Below are 10,812 nucleotides of genomic sequence, written 5' to 3'. Positions count from 1 at the left end.
AGTAAGCTGCCAAATGGCAACAGCCAAAACCTGGGGTAATAGATGAGGAAACACGTGGGAGAGTCAGATATTGTATAATAGGTGGGGCAGGTGCCAAAACCCAGCGAGTTACGTATGTCTCTGAGCCTCTCGGGAGAGGAGAAGCACTCATCATGGATGGAGATGCTGTCAGAGCTGCTCTCTGCTGGCAGGCCTCGTGGAGACAGAGCTCTGAGTGAGGCTGTCCGGCCCCAAACCCGAGGGCTGCGGCCGCTGGGAGCTGGAGGTGCACAGGGGATGGGAGGGGATGGGAGAGGAGAGCTGCGGGCGCGCTGCGCTGCGGTACCCCAAGAGCAGCGAGGGGCTGCGGGCTTCCGTCCAGGGTGCACGTGTGGGCCGAGGCATGCAGCGCCCGCCCTCGTGGTTTGATCCCCCTTTGTGGCAGGGAAGAGTGAATCGCAGCCCCCTGGCAGGGGCCGTGGGTGCTCCCTGCTGCTCTCCTGCTGGGGTTTGGCTGCAGAACACCCAGCCCCTGGCCTGGCTCTGCCGCCCACCCCGTGCTCTGTGCAGATGTCAGCACGGAGCCTCGCCTGGAGCCAGCACACTCCAAGTGTGGCTGATGGAAGCCTTCCATGTCTCAGTGCCTTTAACCCCTCAGCAGCTCAGTAGGGCCCTCCTGCACCTCCAGATCAGAGAGGACAGAGCATCAGGTCTGCCACTGGCAAGGGGGCAAACAGAACGAGTCCTGGGAGAGCTCCCTCACAGTCTGGCATTTATGATTCCCTGCTGAAATAAAATATATTCTACAATTACACACCGCTCCCTGGGGCCGCGAGCAGTCCCAGGCACTAGAAGCAGCACAGGCCGCGGTCTGCGTTCAGGGGCTCAATCCTAACCCATGAAGGGCTCCTTGTAGCTGGGGCTGACGCCCCTCCAACAGCGCAGGGGGGACCGTGCTACCCTGCTCCAGGTGCGCACCTCAGGTGTGTGCCCCAGCGCGCCCCAAGGCACAGGCTGCAGCTGGTGCTGGATGCCGAAGGAGCGGCACGGAACCCAAAGGCAGAGCTCTCCCTGACTCCGCTGCAGCCCGGATCTCACCGAGGTCATTTCCTCCTACAGAACTCTCCTGAAAAGGGCAGAACGAGGGAAAAACAAGCACTGCCCATGGTGAGCTGCTATCTTCAGCGATTCCCACAGCGTTTTATTGCCTGGAGGAAGAAGAGCGTGAACCCTGGAGGGAAGAACTTGCCAAAGCGTTTAACATTTTTATATCTCGCATAGAGCAAAAGGTTCCCAAAAATCCTTAAAAATAACCGTGGGGATGTTTATTGGGGGCCCAAGGGTAAGCGCGGTGGGGATGGAGCTGGGGCTGTCGGGGGGCAGCGCGGTGGGACGGGCGGCAGCGCTGCGCTGCGCCTGCGGCTGGGAGGGAGGCGGCTCGGGGCTGCGCAGGAGCCGCGTTTCGGTGACAAGGGGCCGGGGGGGCCCTGCGTGGCCGCTGCCGTGGGGAAAGCGGGGCCGAGGCGCGCGGGTGCTGCTCTGCTCCGTGAGCAGCGCGAGGTGCTGCAGCCCTGGGAAAATACTGCTCTGCCCCGACAGGCGAGGGCTGGGACCGGCGCTGGCGGCAAACGGCATCGAACGTAGCCGCGACTTTTTTTCCTTCGTAGCGGCGGTGTAGCAGTACTCGCAAATAATCCTCCTGAAAGAAAAACTCCTCGGGGGTCTCCGCCGCTCCGGCTGCCGGGCAGCACAGCGCGAGCAGGAGCTGCCATCCACACCCCGACCCCCGAGGCTCGGGGACAGCCCCGGCGGAGAGCCCCTGCCCCGGCATCGCTCAGGGACGTGTCGCTCTGTTCCAGCGTCCGAGCCCCTCACCGCGGCTCCCGGCCGCGCAGAGGGGGTCCTCCGAGGGTTCCCCCCCGGGTGGAGCTCCCCGAGAGCGGCCCGGGGTCGGAGGGGGGGGGCACGGCGCGGCACTTACGCTCCCTCTCGCGGCCGCTCCGAGCGGGCGGGGCGGGACCCACCCGGCGGGACCCACCCCGGTCCCATCCGTGCCCGCGGGCGGGGCGGGACGGAGCCGGCCCCCTCCCCGTTCCCATCCCCATCCCCATCCCTATCCCCGCCCCGCCCGGGGCTGGGGTCCTCTCCGCGCTCCCTGCGCTGGAGCCGCGTGCGGCAGCGGCGGGGCCGGGGCTTGCCGGGCGGACGGCGCTTCCTCTGCCGCTGCCCCCTCGTGCTGCTCCACGCGCGTTGCCGTCGCGCCGGGGGCCGCGGGCTGCGGATGCGGCGGGAGCCCGGGGAGGGGCCGAGGGGGGGCGGCTGCCGGGGCGCGATCCTGGTCCCGCCGCCCGGGGGGGACGCGGCGCTGCGGGGAGCGGGGCCGTGAGGGGCCGGGAGGTGCCCGGCTCTATGCGGGGCGGCCATGGAGAAGTTGTACCTGGCGGGGAGCGGCCTGTGGGCCAACGGCTCGCTGGGGAACGGCAGCTTGCAGCCCGAGGACAGGGCGGCCGCCAGGAACGGCACCGCGGACCCTCTGAAGCGGAACGAGGACATGGCCAAGGTGGAGGTGACCGTGCTCTGCCTCATCCTCTTCCTCGCACTGAGCGGCAACCTGTGCGTGCTGCTGGCCATCCACACCACCCGGCAGAAGCACTCCCGCATGTACTTCTTCATGAAGCACCTGAGCATCGCCGACCTAGTGGTGGCCGTTTTCCAGGTCCTGCCCCAGCTCATATGGGACATTACCTTCAGGTTCTACGGCCCCGACTTCCTTTGCCGGCTGATCAAGTACTTGCAGGTGGTGGGGATGTTCGCCTCCACCTACATGCTCCTGCTGATGTCCCTGGACCGCTGCTTGGCCATCTGTCAGCCGCTGCGGTCCCTGCACAGGCGGGCGGACCGGGTCTCCGTCCTGCTCACCTGGCTGCTGTGCCTGCTGGTCAGCATCCCCCAGATCCACATCTTTTCTCTGCGGGATGTGGGGAACGGAGTGTATGACTGCTGGGCGGACTTCATCCAGCCCTGGGGACCCAAAGCCTATGTCACCTGGATAACCCTCATGGTCTACATCATCCCCGTATTGATGCTGAGCGTCTGCTACGGCTTAATCAGCTTCAAAATCTGGCAGAACGTGAAGCTGAAGACGGCCCACGGGCCGCCCGGGGGGCTGAGCTCCACAGCCCGCGGCGGAGCGGCGTTTGCCAGGGTCAGCAGCACGCGGCTCATCTCCAAAGCCAAGATCCGGACGGTCAAAATGACCTTCATCATCGTGCTGGCGTTCATCGTGTGCTGGACGCCCTTCTTCTTCGTGCAGATGTGGTCGGTGTGGGACACCAACGCTCCGCAGGAAGGTACGTCCCGCCCCGCGGCTGTGCGCGTGCAGGGACTCGGTGCTCCGGGCCGGGGGCTGCGGGGGACAGCAATGTCTCGGGGGGTCGGGGAGCTGGAGGGGGCGAGGAGGGGTTCTGAGCGTGGAGCAGCCCCGGGAGAGGCGGCAGCGGCTGCCCCTGAGCTCCCCGCGCTGGAGCTGCGCCCCCCCAGGGCCGACTCCTTTTCTCCTGCAGTACCGCTCTGTCCCCGCCGACTTCTTTGCTTCCAACTCTTCTGCCCTCCTGTCCCTCCCCTCGGCTCCCACCCGCCCGGGGACTGTGCTGCTGCTGCTTGGCTCTGGCTGGAGCACGGGTCCCGCAGAAGCCCTCTGATTAAAGAACAAGGTTTTCCCTCCTGGGCGCGGTGTCACTGCTTGGCCATGTTTTACACTCAGTGCTGGCTGCTCCTGCCATCCCTTAAGCTGCAAGCGCAGTGAACTCGCCGCCCGGCTCAGACCCGCGTGCTGCGGCTGTGCGAGCAGCTGCTGCCCCTGCACGGGAACGTCCCCGCACGTGGGGAAAAGCCGCGTGCACGAAAAGCTCCGCACAACTTTGTGAGCTGCGAGCAAGGACAGCGAAGTGCCCTCAGGGGCAGCTCTTTGGGCGCACCGCCCCGACCACCAGCAGCGCAGGGCGTGGGGCTGCCGGGGGCCGACCCGGGCTGCGGCTCCGTGCCCTCTGCACGCCGCGGCGGGAGCTGCTGTGCGCGGTGCGGCCGCGCCTGCTCCTCCCGTCTGCCGGTAAGGGGTCAGCGATGGGACCCCCCTGTTCCGCAGCCCGTGCGCGTGCCCTCCCAGCTGCCGGAGCAGCTCTCCTGCCCGGCTCCACCCGCCCTCGCTGCGCCTTTCTCGCTGCTCTCTGCTCGCTTATTGCAGGTGTGGATGTTTAGCACAGCTTTTTAAGCCCTCCTTGGCGCTCCCGACAGCTCTCTCTTGGTTTTCTACCTGATGAAGTCTAGTCTGAAGGTCTGATTTTCAGACGCTGACCATGCTGTGTCTCTCCCTTTCACTCTATGTCCTACCTGCGGCCTCGAGGGCTTCTCCTGACCCATCAGTAAGCAAACGTCCTGGTGCTTCATCCGCAGGGCTGCATGGAGCAGTGGGCTCCCAGCTGGAGTGCTCATGGACCGTGGCCACATCTGCGTGTTTGTCAGCCCTGCCTCCGTGCACTGTGCTGTGCTGGCAGCAAGGGCTGCAGCCCTGCTCGCCCCGAGCCCTGTGTGTGTCTGTGGCACATCTCCTGGCACCTGTGTGCCACCTCTTTGGCAGCTTTTGCACAGGATCATAGGATGGCTTGTGTTGGAAGGGACCCCAGCTCCAACGCCCAGCAGCCCTTCTCCTCAGCACAGCCCGCTGCCTCTGCTGGCCCCTCTGCAGAGCAGGGAGTCCCAGTCCCTCCGTGTAATGTCCCCAGCCCTTGCCCTGGCAGGCCAAGCTGGCTGTTGGGGTGCTCCTGGGGCACTCCTGGAGGCCGCTTCCATGGTGCAGCCAGGCACGATGAGCTCCATGAAGCGCAATTTATCAGTGCTGGAGGCAGAAGAGCTGAGTCAGCAATAGATGGATTTAGAATTTTTTTTCTAAAGTGGATTGAAATGCAGTGATGTGCCTCAGTTCTCTCACCTAGGATTTTCAGCAATTTCCCATTACTTTATCTTCCATTTGAAATTAAGAGCAGCTGGAGCAGACATCACTAGAGCAGGAATTATGGGTTAAGGGTGAGTTTGGCAGCTAGACCCACAACTTGTGCTTTTCTTCTGATTTCAGTGGTGCGAGTGCATTTTTGCAGAGGCAGAGAGGGATCAGGCACAGCCAGAGCCAAGCGCACATCCTCGCTGCCAGCGCTTTCCAGTAGGGCACAGGGACAGCAAGGCTGGGCACGGGGCTGGGGCACGGGCCCAGCACTGAGGGATGGCGTGGCCTGTTCTGATGGGATGGAGCTGGTCCGAGCTCCGGGCCATTGGGTGGGAAAGCACTTTGTGCCGTGCCAACACGGTGCTGTGCCTGCGGCTCTGCCCTCTGCCTGGTGATCGGGTTGACAACGACAGTGCGGGCGCTGAGGCTCCGTAGGGGAAATCCTCGGCCCCCACGCCCTGACGCACTCTCTGCCTTGCAGCCTCCCCCTTCATCATCGCCATGCTGCTGGCCAGCCTCAACAGCTGCTGCAACCCCTGGATCTACATGCTGTACACGGGGCACCTGTTCCACGACCTGATGCGGCGCTTCCTCTGCTGCTCCGCGCGCTACCTGAAGGCGCGGCCGTCCTGCGAGCTGAGCGTGGGCAGGAAGAGCCACTCGTCCTCCTTCGTGCTCAGCTGCCGCAGCAGCAGCCAGCGCAGCCTGGCGCAGCCGCCCACCACGTGAGGGCACGCCGGGCCGAGTGCCGGGAAGCGCTGGGACTGGGAGAGGGGAGTGCTGTGTAAATAAGTGTACATAGGTCTGTGCCGGTGAGCACGGGCAGCGCGTGGTGTTGGGCTGGGCAGCGGCGAGGAGGGCTCTGCGCTCGGGGCTGTGTGGGGCTGAGCAGCACCTGAGCCCGTTCCCACTGGTGGCTTTAATACATGGACCGTTGCCGGAGCCCCCCCTGCACCCCACGTGGAGCGCACCCGGGACAGTGCAGGGCACGGGGCTGGGGGTGAGCGCTGCGGGATGGCAGGAGGAATGCCAACATGGGATCGGGGATCTGTGCAAGAATACATCTGCTGAGCACACTCAAGGCTTCTCCTAAGGCATCTGGGTTACACTGGGCTCCGGGGGGCTGAGGAGCTGCCATCGGGTCCCCCATGGCCAAGCACTTGTTCTGGGTTTGTGGTTGATAGCGTCTGATCTTTCCCACCAATGCAACCTTCTCGCTTTGTAATGCACAAGGTCATGCTCACGGCATGGGTTTTTTAATTGTTAAGAAATACTGTAAATAAAACTTTCTGACTGCATCTTGATGGAGAGCAGGAGGAGCACTGTGCCAAAGAACGAAGGACACGGATGGGTGCGATGCGCTGCACATGGCACTTGGGTGTGAGGATGCTTTTGTGCACAGGGCACCGTGCTGGGCACTGTGTGCAGTGCTCCATGTGCTGCATGAGGGCGGTGCTGGAGGGGGCCCGGCGCTGCCCCCACCCTCACTGCCTGCCCCCCCGTGTGTGCAGCAAGGTTCAGCCTTAGTGTTGGGAGTGGGCATGAAAAGCGCACTGAAATACGTACCAGTTTATTTTTTCACTGTCACCAACATGTACATTGTCTCCTGTCATATCGTGGCGTTCCTTTGCATGTTTTTCCAGGAGCTACGAGTGAGTTCTCAGCACACTGCTGACCGTGACCCAGCACAGCCCATCTCGGCACCTTCTACCAGGCTGGTTTAAAGCGTTCCCAAAGCACACCACTTTTCCCCTTTGTTCGTCTTCTTTCTCCCGGTGGTGGAGCAGGGCGGGGTGGGGATCCAGGGACTTGTCGCTACAAGGGGACACCAACCACGGCCTCAAAGGGCCAAAGGGAAATGGAGGTGCTGCGGCTGTGGGGGGCTGCAGGGATGGGAGGTGGTGGGAGCTGGGTTGGGATTTGACTCGGGATAGGAACAAGCAGAACAATGGCAACACGCTAAAAAGGATAAAAGTCCAGCATTGTTTTAAATAATTTTTATTCCAACAAAAACCTTTAAAAAATACCTGTGATAAAGTGTTTTCAGAAACATTCTTTTCCTACAAACATCCAAATATCTTTTTTTACATGTAACTCCAGCACCCCGCGGCGCGGTGCTGTGCAGCATCAGTGCTACGCTGCTGAGGGGAGCAGAGCTCCACGACCCTGCATTGGTGAGGAGCACCGTACAAACTGTGCCTCCCTCTGTGGCATCGCACTGGGACGGACTTTGGCCTCAAGTACCTGTTGGGAGCCGAGGAAAGAACACAACCGAGAATAATATCTGAACAATGAGATCTCCCGCCCCCTGGTTCAGCACAGTGCTTCGGGGCAGTGCCAGCAGAGCACACAAGTGCCTCTGCGTCCTTGACATGCCAAGGACAGCTGTGCGCAGGGCCCCGGCGCGGCGGCACAGACCCAGCGGGCGCACGGCGGCACAGCGCGGTGCTCGTGGTGCTGCCGGGATTTAGGTTTCCTTCCGCAGCACAACGCGGACGTTGCTGCAGATCCTGGAGAGCGCCTCGAAGAGCGGGTCGCAGAAGGTGTGGATGCAGAGGGAGTAGATGCGGCTGACGCACTGGATCTCGATCAGGTAGCTCTTGATGCAGGGCACCACCGCCCAGATGTGGCAGAAGGAGATGAGGGCGAAGAGGAAGCCCCAGACCACGGCCAGGGGGATGCCCAACACGGCCGAGAGCAGCCGGTAGCACCAGTACTTGCTGACGGTGAAGGTGGTGTAGCTGCCTTTCCAGACACCGTCAAAGCTGTATGTCCCCACGGGCTCAGCTATCACATCCTCGAAATCCACCTGGCACGGGACGGAGGGAGGGAGCGTTGGCGCAAGGCGAGGTGCAGGAGCTGCCATGTGCAGGGACAGCTCAGCGGGAGGGAGCGGGTCCCACTGCAGGGCGGGCACAGAAACTGTGCCCAGGTTGGAGGGACCTCGTGCCCAGCACCACGCTGCCCAGCACCACGCTGCCCAGCACCACGCCATACCCAGCTCACCATACCCAGCACACTGTGCCCAGCACACCACACCCAGCACCACACTGTGCCTGCAGGTGCAGGAGACAGCCACGAGCAGGGATGGGCATGGCTGTATCTAAGCTCAAGGAAACCAGAGCCCGTCCTGACACTTTTTTTAGCATTCAGGGACATAGGCTGCCTATGGTGGTGTTTGTGCTAATAAAACCCTGCAGTCCTCCTGATTTATGATTTTCTTATACATTTGGAGGTGAGATACCCAGTTCTGCCTGTTTGCATTCTGCTGAAGAGGGAGGGATTGGCGTGGCTGTGTCCTTGCATGGATATCGTTACTATATGCAGCCATTGGGAGTGTAAATATTCCTAAAAGCCTCAGAATCATGCACAGACCTTGCTGTGGTGGAACGCATTTTTAGGGAATGCATGAACCAAGCCATTTTTCTTCAGAAAAAGCATCTTTCCTTGGTTAGGCTGACGTGTCTGCTTATGCATTTATGTCCAACGGCAACCTTCCTTCTGTTTTTGGAAGCACTTTGGTAAGATCATTCTGCATCACCTTTAATTTCCCGGGGCTGGCAGCACACACCAGGACAGATGCTGACATGGGCTGGGAAAGAACAGTCCCGTGGGTGGCTGTGGGTGGGTGTAGGTGTGCAGCCCTCCCCCCCCAGACCCTGCCCAGCTGAGAACCAAACAGGTCCCAGCTGGTCAGCTAATTGAGGGGTAATTAGTGAGGGGAGCAGCAGGCTATAAGGAGGAGTCTCTCCTTCTCTGCTCCTTTTGCTTCCTGTGTATCAGCAGAGGCTCTTGAGGAGAGATGGGTCACAGACTGAATTGTGAGCTGGGCTCTGCCCCACAGCCTTGGGGAGTGTCCCTGAGCACCAGCTGCACACCGTGTGCCATGGCTGCGAGGAGGCTTCAGGGCTTTGCCACGCGCTGCTGCTGTGTGTGTGTGGCAGGAACTCGCTGCCTGCAGGTGAGTGCCTGCCTGCCCAGCTGCTGTGGGGCTCTGGGGTTCGCCCCTGGTTTTTCCTGGTGTGCTGCTGCCTGCACTGCTGCAGGGGAACGGAGGTGCTGGGGCTGTGACTGTGCCTCTCCCTGCCCAGCTTAACATCCGGGCTATTTTTGGGGTTGGATGAATGTGAGGTGGCTTCAGTAAATGCTTTGAAAGCTTCCAAAGCAGAGGAAGAAGTGTAGTTATGTGGGCTGGTGGGCTGTGAAATCCTCCAAAGGGTTTTTGGAGCTTGAGTAGGAGAAGGAGATGGCTGGGATGGGAAAGGCCTGTGTTTAGGGGGAGGGCCCTGCTCCAGGTGCTGGGTGCTGCTCTGGCACTGCGTCCCCTTCCCGCAGCTGGCCCTTGTCCCCAGCAGCCCTGCAGCACAGCCATGGCAGCGACCAGGCCCCGCAGGCACACCTTGCCCCGGCAGACAGTGCCCATCTGCCAGTGGCTGTCACTGCACAGCCCCTCAGGGCTCTGCCAGGGGATTCAGCTGGAATACAATGCATTTCAGTGCACAAATGCATTTTGCTGGTGCCATCAAGGTCACAGCTTGCTCAGAAGCCTTTGTGAGCAGCTTGCGCTCTGCCATCCCTCCTGGTGTGCCATTCACTTTGATCTCACAGTAGGTTTAGTAAAAACCCATCCCTCTCCTCCTGCCCTACTTTGGACCAAACTTACCCCGGTGTAAGTCTAACAAATCCCATGTCACGGCTGACAGAGCAGTCAAGTTTCAGCGGTCAGTGTTTAGGAAGAGGCTTTCCTTTTCCCTTTTCCCTCTCTCCTTTTCCCTTTTTGGAGATGCATTGCTCCTTTTGATCAAAAATAGAGGCGGGTTGCTGCACCCCGTGCTGGCATGCAGGGGGAACAGCCTTCTTCCAAACAGGACAGCGCTTATCTCAGTGCTCTGCTGCTCAGACTGCGAGCCTTGAACATGAACAGCTTCTTCCCAACTTTTTTCTAAGGTTCCATTTCAATCAGTGCTATGGATTGACCCCATTTTATTTTTGGCTTCCCACCACTGCGACCAGTGAGGGCAGCCCCATACATTTTCAGGCTCGTGGAGGTGGGCAGTGCACTCAAAGAATAGAACTACACTGGTGGGGCCATGTGCTCTGCGGAGCCAGGAGCTGTGGCTGTCCCATCCCCACCACCGCAGTGCAGCCCCTGGCCCTTACGTAGCAGTGCTTGAAGCCCTGGCTGCTCACACTCCCTGCAATGGGGAGGGAGCTACTCTTCTAAAAGCAGTGCTGAGGAAGCCGTTACCTTTACAACGTCTTCGTTGATCCGCTTTGGATCTCTGTTCACGAGGTCGATCTCCTTGGTGTGCTGGTCCTTGATGATGATCCTCTCCTCCAGCTCTCTCTGCTCCTCAGCCATGGCTCTGGTGCCGTGGGGTTGGGGCAGTGCGGAGGGCAGGGTGCACGGAGCCGAGCAGCTGCCCCACACCCTGGCTGTGCTCCAGGCTAAAATTAATGTCGCACCGCCCCAGTGCCCTTAAAGGGGCTGTGCTGGAGAGACCCTGTGGCCTATTGGGGTCTGGCACATCCGCGGCTAAAGCTGCTATGGATGTAGCTTGTAGGAGATGTCCTTGGCGCACACTGCGTGGGCGAGGCACTGGAACAGGTTGCACAGCGAGGCTGTGGATGCCCCCTCCCTGGAAGCATTCGAGGCCAGGCTGGATGGGGCTGTGAGCAACCTGGTCTGGAGGGAGGTGTCCCTGCCTATAGCGGGGGGCTGGAACTAGATGACCTTAAAAGTCCCTTCCAACCCAAACCACTCTATGAGAAAGGAGCAAAATGGGTAGGAAGTTACCATACAAACCCGAGGGGCTGTGTGAGCAGGGATGGGA

At 61.0% G+C, this 10,812-nt stretch overlaps 2 protein-coding genes across 2 annotated transcripts; one reads left to right on the top strand and one right to left on the bottom strand.

The window, feature by feature from the left end:
* On the top strand, positions 2,120-6,832 carry OXTR (oxytocin receptor). Its single transcript, XM_021409851.1, has 2 exons — positions 2,120-3,329; positions 5,460-6,832. The coding sequence occupies exons 1-2, from the start codon at positions 2,402-2,404 to the stop codon at positions 5,705-5,707; spliced, it is 1,176 nt and encodes a 391-aa protein (XP_021265526.1). The 5' UTR covers positions 2,120-2,401; the 3' UTR covers positions 5,708-6,832.
* CAV3 (caveolin 3) lies at positions 7,446-10,340 on the bottom strand. Its single transcript, XM_021409766.1, has 2 exons — positions 10,227-10,340; positions 7,446-7,787 (listed from the first exon to the last, which is right to left on the bottom strand). Exons 1-2 carry the CDS (start codon positions 10,338-10,340, stop codon positions 7,446-7,448), a joined length of 456 nt encoding a protein of 151 aa, XP_021265441.1.

The sequence above is a fragment of the Numida meleagris genome, chromosome 11 (assembly GCF_002078875.1).
Source record: "Numida meleagris isolate 19003 breed g44 Domestic line chromosome 11, NumMel1.0, whole genome shotgun sequence".
NCBI classification, from domain to species: domain Eukaryota; kingdom Metazoa; phylum Chordata; class Aves; order Galliformes; family Numididae; genus Numida; species Numida meleagris.
Note: the sequence above shows the minus strand (reverse complement) of the source record. Positions and strands in the feature narration are given on the sequence as shown.

What these genes read in the sequence shown, in the direction of transcription:
- CAV3 (XM_021409766.1), bottom strand. Translation starts at nt 10,340, where the DNA reads ATGGCTGAGGAGCAGAGAGAGCTGGAGGAGAGGATCATCATCAAGGAC. An exon ending in TCAACGAAGACGTTGTAAAG is followed by an intron (nt 7,788 to 10,226) that starts GTAACGGCTTCC and finishes GTCCCGTGCCAG; the next exon opens with GTGGATTTCGAGGATGTGAT.
- OXTR (XM_021409851.1), top strand. Translation starts at nt 2,402, where the DNA reads ATGGAGAAGTTGTACCTGGCGGGGAGCGGCCTGTGGGCCAACGGCTCG. An exon ending in CACCAACGCTCCGCAGGAAG is followed by an intron (nt 3,330 to 5,459) that starts GTACGTCCCGCC and finishes TCTGCCTTGCAG; the next exon opens with CCTCCCCCTTCATCATCGCC.